The sequence below is a fragment of the Tinamus guttatus genome, unplaced genomic scaffold (assembly GCF_059628265.1).
Source record: "Tinamus guttatus ecotype Peru unplaced genomic scaffold, ASM5962826v1 Tinamus_guttatus_pri_ptg000683l, whole genome shotgun sequence".
Classification (NCBI taxonomy): Eukaryota; Metazoa; Chordata; class Aves; order Tinamiformes; family Tinamidae; genus Tinamus; species Tinamus guttatus.
Window position 1 is genome coordinate 26810 of NW_028289217.1, and position 13950 is coordinate 40759.

Below are 13950 nucleotides of genomic sequence, written 5' to 3' on the forward strand. Positions count from 1 at the left end.
GATTTTTTTTTCCATGCTCCCCGGGGAGGCGCTGGGGATTGATGGGTTTTTCCCTTGGCTCCGGGTGGCTGGAATGTGGCGGGATTTATGGCTGCGCCGCGGGGAGGGGACGATGGGAGCCAGGTGGTAGCACAGGGAAAAGGGGGGGGTAAATCCATATGTGGGGCAGCTCTGGGGGGTTAAATCTCCCCTCTGGAGGGGGTAAATCCCCCTTTGGGGCTATAAATGTCCATGGGGGATTTGGGATTTGCCCCCTGGAGGCCCTGGAGGCGGAAGTTCCGCTTTGGAGCAGCCCCAGGGGGACAAATTCCCCATCTGGGGGCAAAAATTCCCTTTGGGGGGATATGAGGGGGGCAAATTTCCTACTTGGGGTGAAAACAGAAACTCTTTGGGAGCCCCAGGAAGGACAGATCCCTTTTGGGAGCCCCAGGGAGGCCAAATACCTTTTGGGGGGCGCCAAATTCCTTCCCGAGGGCACAAGGGGGGGGTCCAAATTCCTTCTGGGGGGACGAATTCCTCCCGGGAGCAGCTCCAAAGCGCTTGAGGGGGGTAAATCCCTCCTGGAGACGCAGCACGGGGGGGCATCACCATCCCGCCCCATCCCATTCCCTATAAAAGCTCCGGGCGGCCGCGGCTCGGCGCGGGGAGCAGGATGCGGCGCGCGGCGCTGGTCCCGGTGCTGGTTCTGGTGCTGGCGGCGGCGGCGGCGCCGTGCGGGCTGCGCAGCCGGGCCGTGCGGGTGCAGGAGCTGGGCCTGGGCTACGCGTCGGCCGAGACCGTCGTGTTCCGCTTCTGCGGCGGCCGCTGCCCCGCGGCGCCGTCCAACCACGCGCTGGCCCTGGCGCGGCTGCGCCCGGCGCCCGGCGCCGCCGCCGGGCCCTGCTGCCGCCCCGCGCGCTACGAGGACGTCGCCTTCCTGGACGACGGCCACCGCTGGCACCAGCTGCGGCAGCTCTCGGCCGCCGCCTGCCGCTGCGTGGGGTGAGGGCGGCCGGAGCGCCGGCGTTCCCGTCCGGAGCGGCGGCGTTCCCACCTGGAGCGGCACCGTTTCCACCTGGAGCGGTGTCATTCCCGCCCGGAGCGGCGTCATTCCCACCTGGAGCAGCAGCATTCCTGCCCGGAACGACACCATTCCCACCCAGAGCGGTGTCGTTCCCACCTGGAGCAGCGTCATTCCGCCGAGAATGGCACCATTCCCACCTGGAGTGGTGTCGGTTCCACCCGGAAGGAGCAGCGTCATTCCCACCTGGAGCGGCAGCATTCCTGCCCGGAGCGGCACCATTCCCGCCTGGAGCGGTGTCGTTCCCACCTGGAGTGGCGTCATTCCACCGAGAACGGCACCATTCCCACCCGGAACAGCATCATTCCCGCCAGGACCAGCGTCATTCCTACCCCGAGCGGTGTTATTCCCGATGAGAGCAACGCCATTCCCACCGGGAGCAGCACCATTCCCACCGGGAATGGCACTATTCCCGCCCAGAGAGGCATAATTCCCACTGGGAGCAGCGTCATTCCCACCGGGAGCGGCACCATTCCCAATGAGAGCAGCGCCATTCCCAGCAGGAGCGGCACCATTCCCACCTGGAGCAGCAAATTCCCAGACGCAACAAATTCCCACCTGGAGCAACACCTGGAACGACGCAATTCCCACAATTCCTGCCCGGAGCGCCGGGTTCCCGCCCGGAGCGGGGCTGGATTCGGCCGCTCCGGCACAATAAATCCGTGATGGGATGACCCAGGGGTGTCTCGGGGTGGTTTTTATGCTATAACGTCCTTTTATTTTTTAAAATGCAGTCTGTTCTTGTTCTATTTAATAGTTTTATGGAATTCTGAATTTTCCACACAGTTTTTCCAGCATTTTTAACAAGCCATTTTCAGGGTTGTCCCCAGAACCTTCCCAGTTGTTTTTTTTACAGAATTCTTTCTTCAATGCCCTTGTTTTTAGCTTCTCCCCATCCTTTCAGGGGGTGTTTCTGGGCTCTTTATGGGCTGGTTTATGCTCTTATTCACACATTTTTCCGCGGCACGTTGTCATTTTTTTTTTAACGTGTTTTGTGGTTTTTTTGCAAAATTTTGGGTTTTTTTTTACATCTCACCCGGCTCCGGAGCGTTGCGGAGGATCAGGGAGATGCGGCGGCCTCGGGGCACCCGGCGGCCCCCGAAAATCGACTCCCGCTCGGCCAGGACCTCGTGGGTGAAGTCGTAACGGGCGGCCCCCCTGGGGGCAGAACCGGGTCAATCGGGGGGTCCCGACGCCCCAAATGGCCTCGTTTTGCCCCAAACTGCAGCTGCTGCCCCTCACCCACGCGCTCTGCCCCAAATCAGTGCTGTTTTGCCCCAAATTGCTGCTGTTTTGCCCTGAATTTAGGCCCTTTTGCTCCAAATTGGTACCGTTCTGTTCCGAATTGCTGCCCTTTTGCCCCAAATTGGTGCTGTTTTGCCCAGAATTGGTACCATTTTGCTCTGAATTGGTGCTGTTATGCCCCAGATTGGTGCCGTTATGCCCGAATTGCTGCCGTTTTGCCCTGAATTTAGGCCCTTTCGCTCCAAATTGATACCAGTTTTGCCCCAAATTGCTACCTTTTTGCCCCGAATTAGTGCCATTGTGCCCCAAATTGGTGCTGTTCTGCCCTAAATTATGCCCCTTTTGCCCTAAATTAAAGCTCTTTTGCTCCAAATTCGTACCGCCTTGTTCCAAATTGCTACCCTTTTGCCCCAAATTGGTGCTGTTTTGCCCAGAATTGGTACCATTTTACTCTGAATTGGTGCTGTTATGCCCCAAATTGGTGCCGTTATGCCCCGAATTAAGGCCCTTCTGCTCCAAATTGGTACCGCTTTGTTCCAAATTGCTACCCTTTCACCCCAAATTGCTGCTCTTTTGCACCAAATTGGTGCTGTTCTACCCCAAATTGGTGCCGTTCTGCCCTAAATTGCTGCTGTGTTGCCTCAAAATTAGTAACATTTTGCACCAAATCGCTGCCCTTTTGCCCAAATTGGTACCCTTCTGCCACAAAATGGTGCCTTTTAGCCCCAAATTGCTATCTTTTTGCCCCAAATTGGTGCCATTCTGCCCTAAATTACTGCTGTTTCACCCCAAATCCATGCCATTTTCCCCAAATTGGTGTTGTTCTGTCCTAAATTGCTGGGTTTTTGCCCCAAATTGGTGATGTTCTGCCCCAGATTGGTGGCATTTTGCCCAAAGTTGCTACCCTTTTGCCCTAAATTGGTGCCGTTCTGCCCTAAATTGCTGCTCTTTTACCCCAAACCGATGCCGTTTTGCCCCAAATTGGCACTGTGGTGCCCCGAATCAGTGCCGTTGTGCCCCAAATCAGCACCGTTTTCCCCAAATCAGTGCCATTTTGCCCAAACTGACACCATTTTGCCCCGAATCAGTGCCGTTTTGCCCCAAATCAGCACCGTTATGCCCCGAATCGGCGCCGTTTTGCCCCAGATCAATGCCGTTTTACCCAAATTGGCACCATTTTGCCCCGAATCAGTGCAGTTCTGCCCCAAATCAGTGCCGTTCTTCCCCAAACTGGCACCGTTCTGCCCCGAACCAGTGCCGTTCTGCCCCAAACTGGCACCATTTTGCCCCAAATCAGTGCAGTTTTACCCAAATTGGCACCGTTTTGCCCCAAATGAGTGCGTTCTGCCCCAAATTGGCACAGTTTTGCCCCAAAAGGGCACCGTTTTGCTCCGAATCAGTACAATTTTGCCCCGAATCAGTGCCGTTTTGCCTCAAATCGGCACCATTTTGCCCCGGATCAGTGCCGTTTTGCCCCGGATCAGTGCCGTTTTGCCCAAACTGACACCATTTTGCCCCGAATCAGTGCCGTTTTGCCCCAAATTGGCACCATTTTGCCCCGAATCGGCACCGTTTTGCCCTATATCAGTGCCGTTTTGCCTCAAATCAGTACCATTTTGCCCCGGATCAGTGCCGTTTTGCCCCAAATTAGCACCATTTTGCCCCAAATTGGCACCATTTTGCCCCAAACTGGCACCATTTTGCCCCAAATCAGTGCCATTTTGCCCTAAATTGGCACCATTTTGCCCCGAATCAGTGCCGTTTTGCCCCAAATTGGCACCGTTTTGCCAAAATCAGTGCTTTTTTGCCCCCGAATCAGTGCCGTTTTGCCCAAATTGGCACCATTTTGCCCCAAATTGGCATCATTCAGCCCCAAATCAGTGCCGTTTTGCCCCAAATTGGCCCCAATTTGCCCCAAATTGGCACCATTTTGCCCCGAATCAGTGCCATTTTGCCCCAAACTGGCACCATTCTACCCCAAATCAGTGCTGTTTTACCCAAATTGGCACCATTTTGCCCCAAATCAGTGCCGTTCTGCCCCAAACTGGCACCATTCTGCCCCGAATCAGTGCCGTATTGCCCCAAATCGGCACCATTTTGCCCCAAATCAGTGCCATTTTGCCCCAAATTGGCCACATTTTGCCCCAAACTGGCACCATTTTGCCCAAATTAGTGCCGTTTTGCCCCAAATTGGCACCGTTTTGCCCCAAATCAGTGCTTTTTTTGCCCCGAATCAGTGCCGTTTTGCCCAAATTGGCACCGTTTTGCCCCAAATTGGCATCATTCAGCCCCAAATCAGCGCCGTTTTGCCCCAAATTGGCCCCATTTTGCCCCAAATTGGCACTATTTTGCCCCAAACTGGCATCATTTTGCCCCAAATCAGTGCCGTTTTACCCAAATTGGCACCATTTTGCCCCGAATCAGTGTCGTTTTGCCCCAAATTGGCACCATTTTGCCCCAAATCAGTGCTGTTTTGCCCCGAATCAGTGCCATTTTGCCCCAAACTGGCACCATTCTGCCCCAAATCAGTGCTTTTTTACCCAAATTGGCACCGTTTTGCCCCAAATTAGCACCATTTGCCCCGAATCAGTGCCATTTTGCCCCAAACTGGCACCACTCTGCCCCGAATCAGTGCCGTATTGCCCCAAACCGGCACCATTTTGCCCCAAATCAGTGCCATTTTGCCCCGAATCAGTGCCATTTTGCCCTAAATTGGCACCATTTTGCCCGAATCAGTGCCGTTTTGCCCCAAATTGGCACCATTTTGCCCCAAATCAGTGCTTTTTTGCCCCGAATCAGTGCCGTTTTGCCCCAAATTGGCACCGTTCTGCCCCAAACTGGCACCATTCTGCCCCGAATCAGTACCACTTTGCCCCGATTCAGTGCCGTTTTTCCCCAAATTGGCACCATTTTGCCCCAAATTGGCACCATTTTGCCCCAAATTGGCACCATTTTGCCCCAAACTGGCAGCATTTTGCCCTGAATCAGTACCATTCTGCCCCAAATCAGTGCTGTTTTACCCAAATTGGCACCATTTTGCCCCAAATCAGTGCCGTACTGCCCCAAACTGGCACCATTCTGCCCCGAATCGGTGCCCTTTTGCGCCGAATCAGTGTTGTTTTGCCCCAAATTGGCACCATTTTGCCCCAAACTGGCCCCATTTTGCCCCAAACTGGCACCATTCTGCCCCAAATCGGCCCCGTTGTGCCCCAAATCAGCGCCCTTTTGCCCCAAATCGGCACCGTTTTGCCCCAAATCGGCCCTTTTTGCCCCAAATTGGCCCCATTTTGCCCCAAATTGGCACCATTTTGCCCCAAATTGGCCCCCTTGTGCCCCTAATCAGTACCGTTTTGCCCCAAATTGACATTGCTTTGCCCCAAATTGGCACCATTTTGCCCCAAATCAGTGCCCTTTTACCCAAATTTGCACTATTTTGCCCTGAATCAGTGCTGTTTTGCCCCGAATCAGTGTCGTTTTGCCCCAAATTGGCACCATTTTGCCCCAAGTTGGCACCATTTTGCCCCAAATCAGTGCTGTTTTGCCCCGGATCAGTGCCGTTTTGCCCCAAATTGGCACCATTTTTACCCCAAACAGTGCCGTACTGCTCCAAATTGGCACCGTTTTGCCCCAAATTGGCACCTTTTTGCCCTGAATCAGTGCGCTTTTGCCCTGAATCAGTGTCGTTCCGCCCCAAATTTGCACCATTTTGCCCCGAATCAGTGCCGTTTTGCCCTAAATTGACACTGTTTTGCCCCAAATTGGCACCATTTTGCCCCAAATCAGTGCTTTTGCCCCAAATTGGCACCATTTTACCCCAAACTGGCACCGTTTTGCCCCGAATCAGTGCTCTTTTGCCCCAAATTGGCCCCATTTTGCCCCAAACTGGCACTATTTTGCCTTGAATCAGTGCCATTTTGCCCTGAATTGGCACCATCTTGCCCCGAATCGGTGCTGTTTTGCCCCAAATTGGCACCATTTTACCCCAAATCAGTGCTCTTTTGCCCCAAATTGGCACCGTTTTGCCCCAAATCAGTGCTCTTTTGCCCCAAATTGGCACCATTTTACCCCAAATTGGCACTGTTTTGCCCCGAATCAGTGCCTTTTTGCCCCAAATTGGCACCATTTTGCCCCAAATTGGCACCGTTCTGCCCCGAATCAGTGCCTTTTTGCCCCAAATTGGCCCCGTTTTGCCCCAAATTGGCACCATTTTGCCCCGAATCAGTACCATTTTACCCAAATTGGCACCATTCTGCCCCTAATTGGCACCGTTCTGCCCCAAATTGGCATCATTCTGCCCTGAACTAGCGCCGTATTGCCCCAAATTGGACCCGTTTTGCCCCAAATTTGCACTGTTCTGCCCCAGATCGGCCCCGTTTTGCCCCAGATCGGCCCCGTTTTGCCCCAGATGGGCCCCGTTCTGCCCCAAATCGGCCCCGTTTTGCCCCAGATCGGCCCCGTTCTGCCCCGCTCACCGCAGCACGTAGAGCGACCCGGGCTCCAGCAGCAGCTCGAGGCTCTCGGGGGGCTCCCGGCAGCTCCGCAGCCGCAGGACGGCGGCCGACAGCAGCGACAGCCCCGCGATGGTGCAGCCGCAATACTGGGGACGGGGGGGACAAAACGCCCCGGGGGGGTCACAAAAACACCCGGGGGGGGGCACAAAAACACCCCGGGGGGGTCCCAAAAACACCCCGGGGGGGTCAGCCCCATAGCGGGACCCCCCCCGTTAAATACCCCCCCCATAGACCCACCTTGACGCTGTCCACGTGGGGCCCCACGTGGCCCCCCGGGTGCAGGTCCAGGACGTGCACGAGGGGCTGGGGGGGCCGCGCCGGGGGGGGGAAGGCGGCGGCGGCCGCTCGCTCCAGCGCCGCCCGCGCCGGCGGCTCCCAGCGGGATCGCTCCGTCTCCCGGAAGCCCCAGATCGCCTGGGAGCGGCCGGGACACGGACACGGGTGGATATAGCGGATCCATCCGTATCCATAGATCCATATGGTGGATGCGGGGATGACGGGTCCTGCCCCTCCCCTCTTGCAGCAACCACCGATTTGGGACTCTCTGACCCCACCCGGTGGCCTCTGACCTTGACCCCTGCCCTCTGACCCCAATTAAGCTCCTTGACCTCTGCCCCTTGACCCCATTGTCCTCCCCCAGCCTCTACCCCCGTGCCCTTTGACCTCTGCCTCCTGTGACCCCCAGTGACCCCTGACCCCGACCAGCAGCTCCTGACCCCCGCCCGGCTCCTCCGCCCCCCCCGCAGTGCCCGGTGCCCCCCGGTGGCCGCTGCCGGTGCCGCCGCTCACCCCGTCCCAATGGTCGAACTGGTAGCGCTGCCGGCCCAGCAGCGCTCCAGCTCGCGGCGCAGCGCGGCCTCCTCGGCGCCCGTCAGGAAGCCGGGCCACACGCGGGCCAGGCCGCGCAGCCGCCGCGCCGCTTCCGGCGCCGCCGCCCGCACCGGCCCCGCGCCCACGGCCGGGTCCGCCCAGCCCCCGGCGCCGCCATCGCCCGCGGCGGCCCCGGAAACGGCGGAGGCGGCCCCGGAAACAGCTGCGGCGGCTCCGGCCCCGGAAACGGCGGCGCCGTCGCTAACGACGCCGCTCAGCGCGCGCCGCCACCACAGGGCGCCCGCGCGCTGCATGCCGGGAGCCGGGAGGACCCCCGCGCGCTGCATTGTGGGAAGCGGGAGGACCCCAGAGCGCTGCATTGTGGGAGGCGGGAGGACCCCCAGAGCGCTGCATTGTGGGAAGCGGGAGGACCCCAGAGCGCTGCATTGTGGGAGGCGGGAGGACCCCAGAGCGCTGTATTGTGGGAAGCGGGAGGACCCCGCGCGCGGCATTGTGGGGAGGCGGGCGGACCCCCGCGCGCTGCATTGTGGGAGGCGGGAGGACCTCGGCGCGCCGCGCACCGGAAGGGCGCCGCCGCGGGGCATTGTGGTCCGCCGGCAGCGCCCCCTGGCGGCGGGAGCGGCGGCCGCGGGGCATCACGGGACACCGGGAGGGTGCGGGGCGGCCGCGGGGCATCACGGGACACTTTATTGGGCGGAAGGGGGAAACGGGGACAGGGACGGGGACAGGGACAGAGATGGGGACAGGGACAGGGACAAGGACACGGAAGGGGACAGGGACACGGATGGGGACAGGGACGACGCGGGCGGCTACGAGGAGCCGTCGGGGGCGCCCAGGCCGTGGGGGCGCCGGGGCTCCCAGGGGCTGCGGGGGGGGGGGGGGCAGAGCCTCGTTAGTGCCCTCGTTACCCCCCATTACCCCCAATCCCCGCCATTAACCCCCCCTTTAGCCCCCCCCACAGCCCCCTCCTCCCCCGTCCCCCCTTAACTGCCCCATTCCCCCCTTTGTCCCCATCATTACCCCAATTAACCCCATTATCTGCCCCCCATCAGCTCCATTATCTGCCCATTATCTGCCCCCCCATTATCTGCCCCCCCCATTATCTGTCCCCCATCACCTCCATTATCTGCCCATTGTTTGCCCCCCCATTATCTGCCCATCACCTCCATTATCTGCCCATTATTTGCCCCCCCATTATTTGCCCCCCCATTATCTGCCCCCCATCACCTCCATTATCTGCCCATTATTTGCCCCCCCATTATCTGCCCATCACCTCCATTATCTGCCCATTATTTGCCCCCCCATTATTTGCCCCCCCATTATCTGCCCCCCATCACCTCCATTATCTGCCCATTATTTGCCCCCCCATTATCTGCCCCCCCATTATCTGCCCTCCCATTATCTGCCCCCCATTATTTGCCCCCTCATTATCTGCCCTCCCATTATCTGCCCCCCATCAGCTCCATTATCTGCCCATTATTTGCTCTCCCATTATCTGCTCCTCCATTATCTGCCCCCCCATTATTTGCCCTCCCATTATTTGCCCCCCCATTATCTGCCCTCCCATTATCTGCCCATTATCTGCCCCCCATTATCTGCCCCCATCAGCTCCATTATCTGCCCATTATTTGCCCCCCCATTACCTGCCCCCCCATTATCTGCCCCCCATTATCTGCCCCCCATCAGCTCCATTATCTGCCCATTATTTGCCCTCCCATTATCTGCCCCCCATTATCTGCCCTCCCATTATCTGCCCCCCATCACCTCCATTATCTGCCCATTATTTGCCCCCCATTATCTGCCCCCATCAGCTCCATTATCTGCCCATTATTTGCTCTCCCATTATCAGCCCCCCATTATCTGCCCCCCATTATTTGCCCTCCCATTATTTGCCCCCCCATTATCTGCCCCCCATTATCTGCCCTCCCATTAGCTCCCCCATTATCAGCCCCCCCCCCAATTATCTGCCCCCCAACCCCCTTTTCTGCCCCCCCCCCCAATTCCTGCCTGTCCCCCAGGGCACTCGGGCGGCTCCGGCTCGCGGGAGGGGGCGACTCTATGGGAATGGGGGGGGGGGTCACAAAAATGGGGGGACACAAAAGCCCCCCCGGGGGGGGGGGGTCACAAAAATGGGGGGGACACAAAAGCCCCCCCGGGGGGGGGTCCAGCCCCATTTGCCCCCCCAGCCCCACTCACCCTCCAGCCAGGACCCCCCCAGCTGCTCCCGCAGCAGCTCCCAGCGCTCCAGCTCCAGCTGCTCCTGCTGGGGGGGGGGGACCACATTGGACCCCCCCCATATTGGGGACAACCCCCCCCAGTGCCACATGGAGGGGGGGTGACACATGGGGGGGACCCCAGGGACCAAATAGGGGGTGGTCCGGTGGGGGGGGGCACTGCTGGGGGGGCTGGTTGCTCCCCAAAAGAAGGGGGGGGTCCCACTTTGGGGGGGGGGGGATGTCCCTTGTTGTCCCCTCCCTTGGGGATGGGGGGGCATTTCCCTGTCCCCAAGGGGTCCCTCCCTGTCCCAGGATGGGGCCCCAGCCCTACAGGGGGTCCCTTTCCTGCCATGTCCCTGTCCCCTGGAGTGTCCCTGTCCCCAGGGGGGTCCCCAAACCCAGGGCAGTGTCACCATCCCCATAAGGAGGTCCCTGCCTTGAAGGAGGTGGCATTTCCCTGTCCCCAAGGGGACCCTCCCTGTCCCAGGATGGGACCCCAGCCCTTCAGGGGGTCCCTTTCCCGTCACCTCCCTGCTCTGCGGGGTGTCCCCATGTCCCAGGGGGTGTCCCCGTGTCCCACGGGGTGTCTCCGTGCCCCGGCGGGGTGTCTCCGTGCCCCGGGGGGGTGTCCCTGTGTCCCAGGGGTGTCCCAGGGGGTGTCCCCATGCCCCGGGGTGTCCTCATGTCCCACGGGGTGTCTCCGTGTCCTGGGGATGTCCCCGTGTCCTGGGGGATGTCCCCATGCCCCGCGGGCTGTCCCCATGTCCCAGGGGCTGTTCCCATGTCCTGGGGGATGTCCCCGTGTCCTGGGGGGGTGTCCCAGGGGGTGTCCCCATGTCCCCGGCGGTGTCCCAGAGGGTGTCCCAGAGGTGTCCCCATGTCCGGGGGGGTGTCCCCGTGTCCTGGGGGGGTGTCCCTGTGCCCCAATGGTGTCCCCATGTCCCAGCAGTGTCCCCATGTCCCAGGGGGTCCCCCCACGTCCCCACCTGGCACGCCAGGCGCACGGCGGCGTCCCTGCTTCCCAAGGGTGTCCCCGTGTCCCGAGGGGTGTCCCCGTGCCCTGGGCGGGTGTCCCCATGTCCTGAGGGTGTCCCCGCACCCCGGGGTGACCCCTTGTCCCAGGGGGTGTCCCGGGGGGTGTCCCCATGTCCCACGGGTGTCCCCGGGCCCTGAGGGTGTCCTGAGGGGTATCCCCATGTCCCACGGGTGTCCCCATGTCCCGACGGTGTCCCCGCGCCGTGGGGTGTCCCCTTGTCCCAGGGGGTGTCCCAGGGGGTGCCCCAGGGGTGTCCCCTTGCCCCGGGGCCCCCCCTCGTCCCCACCTGGCGTGCCAGGCGCACGGCGGCGTCCCCGTTTCCCAAGGGTGTCCCTGTGTCCTGAGGGGTGTCCCCATGCCCTACGAGGTGTCCCTGTGTCCCAGGGGGTGTCCCCATGTCTCGGCAGTGTCCCCTTGCCCCGAGGTCCCCCCTTATCCCCACCTGGCGCGCCAGGCGCACGGTGGTGTCCGTGTTTCCCAAGGGTGTCCCCGTTTCCCAAGGGTGTCCCTGTGCCCTGGGCGAGTGTCCCCATGTCCCTGGGGGTCCCCCCTTGCCCCTTGTCCCCCCTCGTCCCCACCTGGCGCGCCAGGCACACGGCGGCGTCCCCGTTTCCCAAGGGTGTCCCCATGTCCCAGGGGGTGTCCCGGGGGGTGTCCCGGGGGGTGTCCCCATGTCCCACGGGTGTCCCCTTGCCCCGGGGGTGTCCCCACGTCCCAGGGGGTGTCCCCATGTCCCCCCTCGTCCCCACCTGGCGCGCCAGGCGCACGGCGGCGTCCCCGTTTCCCAAGGGTGTCCCCATGTCCCAAGGGTGTCCCCGTGTCCCGAGGGGTGTCCCTATGTCCCGGGGGGTGTCCCCATGCCCTGTGAGGTGTCCCCGTGTCCCAAGGGGTGTCCCAGGGGGTGTCCCCATGTCCCAGGGGGTCCCCGCTTGCCCCGTGTCCCCCCGTGTCCCCACCTGGCGCGCCAGGCGCACGGCAGCGTCCCCGTTTCCCAAGGGTGTCCTGGGGGGTGTCCCCACGTCCCAGGGGGTGTCCCCGTGTCCCCCCTCGTCCCCACCTGGCGCGCCAGGCGCACGGCGGCGTCCCCGTGTCCCAAGGGTGTCCCCATGTCCCTGGGGGTCCCCCCTTGCCCCGGGGTCCCCCCGTGTCCCCACCTGGCGCGCCAGGCGCACAGCGGCATCCCCGTTTCCCAAGGGTGTCCCCATATCCCAGGGGGTGTCCCGGGGGGTGTCCCCATGTCCCACGGGTGTCCCTGTGCCCCAGGGGTGTCCCCTTGCCCCGGGGTCCCCCTTGTCCCCACCTGGCGCGCCAGGCGCACGGCGGCGTCCCCGTGTCCCAATGGTGTCCCCGTGCCCTGGAGGGTCCCCCCGTGTCCCTGGGGGTCCCCCCGTGTCCCCACCTGGCGCGCCAGGCGCACGGCGGCGTCCCCGTTTCCCAAGGGTGTCCCCATGTCCCTGGGGGTCCCCCCGTGTCCCCACCTGGCGCGCCAGGCGCACGGCGGCGTCCCCGAAGCGGCGCCGCTCGCGCTCGGTGGCCGCGCGCAGCCGGGCCAGGCGGCCGCGCTCGTCCCGCAGCCGCAGCCGCAGCTCCAGGGCCTCGGGGTCCCCCCCGGGCGCCGCCGCCGCCGCCTCCTGCCGGGCGCCAACGCGTGGGGCGCTGTCCCCAATGGGTGTGACACTGTCCCCAATGCGTGGGGCACCATCCCCAACCCGTATGGTGCTGTCCCCAACCCGTGGGGTGCTGTCCCCAACCCGTATGGTGCTGTCCCCAATGGGTGTGACACTGTCCCCAACCCGTGGGGCGCTGTCCCCAACCCGTGGGGCGCTGTCCCCAATATACGTGGTGCTGTCCCCAACCCGTGGGGCGCCGTCCCCAACCCGTATGGTGCTGTCCCCAACCCGTGGGGCGCTGTCCCCAACCCGTGGGGTGCTGTCGTCCCCGTATGGCACTGTCCCCAACACGTGTGGCACTGTCCCCAATGCACGTGGCACTGTCCCCAACCCGTGTGCCAGTGTTCCTCCTGCGTGTGGCACTGTCCCCGACCTGTGTGGCACTGTCCCCGACCTGTATGACGCTGTTCCCAACGGTTGTGGCACTGTCCCCAATGCACGTGGCACTGTTCCTCCTGCGTGTGGCACTGCTCCCCCTGTATAGCACTGTCCCCAACTTGTGTGGCGCTGTCCCCAACCCTTGTGCACTGTCCCCCCCATATGACGCTGTCCCCAGCCTGTGTGGCACTGTTCTCTACCCATGTGGCGCTGTCCCCAATGGGTGTGGCACTGTCCCCTACTCTTGTGGCACTGTCCCCCCTGTATAGCACTGTCCCCAAGCCATGTGGCACTGTCCTCAACCCGTGTGGCACTGTCCCCACCATATGGCACTGTCCCCAACCTGTGGGGCGCCGTCCCCAACCCATGGTGCTGTCCCACCCGTGTGACACTGTCCCCACCACGTGTGGCACTGTCCCCACTGTATGGCACTGTCCCCAGCCTGTGTGGCCCTGTCCCCACCCCGTATGACGCTGTCCCCAACCCGTGTGGCGCTGTCCCCCCCCATGTGGCAGTGTCTCCACCCCGTGTGGCACTGTCCCCTCCGTATGACACTATCCCCAACGGTTGTGGCACTGTCCCCAATGCACGTGGCACTGTCCCTCCTGCGTGTGGCACTGTTCCCCCTGTATAGCACTGTCCCCAACTTGTGTGGCGCTGTCCCCAGCCCTTGTGCACTGTCCCCCCCATATGACGCTGTCCCCAGCCTGTGTGGCACTGTCCCCTACCCTTGTGGCACTGTCCCCAACCCATGTGGCACTGCCCCCCGTATGATGCTGTCCCCACCCTGTGTGGCGCTGTCCCCAACCCATGCGGCACTGTCCCCAGCCTGTGTGGCCCTGTCCCCACCCCGTATGACGCTGTCCCCACCACGTGTGGCACTGTCCCCCCTGTATGGCACTGTCCCCAACCCGTGGGGCGCTATCCCCCCATGTGGTGCTGTCCCCAACCCTTGTGCACTGTCCCCAACCCGTATGACGCTGTCCCCACCCTGTGTGGCACT

At 61.8% G+C, this 13950-nt stretch overlaps 2 protein-coding genes across 2 annotated transcripts; one reads left to right on the plus strand and one right to left on the minus strand.

Moving 5' to 3' along the window:
- The first annotated feature begins 652 nt into the window (after positions 1-652).
- On the plus strand, positions 653-985 carry LOC148591874 (persephin-like). The gene has a single exon (XM_088536616.1). It carries the CDS (start codon positions 653-655, stop codon positions 983-985), a length of 333 nt encoding a protein of 110 aa, XP_088392742.1.
- Positions 986-1320: 335 nt separating this feature from the next.
- Positions 1321-7940, minus strand: LOC148591875 (RNA demethylase ALKBH7, mitochondrial-like). Its single transcript, XM_088536617.1, is given in 6 exon segments — positions 1321-1388; positions 2097-2218; positions 6778-6902; positions 7054-7230; positions 7606-7649; positions 7652-7940. Coding segments are annotated over 6 exon segments (825 nt in total).
- Between the last annotated feature and the right edge of the window lie 6010 nt (positions 7941-13950).

Excerpts from the sequence above, each read along its gene's own strand:
- LOC148591874 (XM_088536616.1), top strand. The coding sequence starts at position 653 with ATGCGGCGCGCGGCGCTGGTCCCGGTGCTGGTTCTGGTGCTGGCGGCG.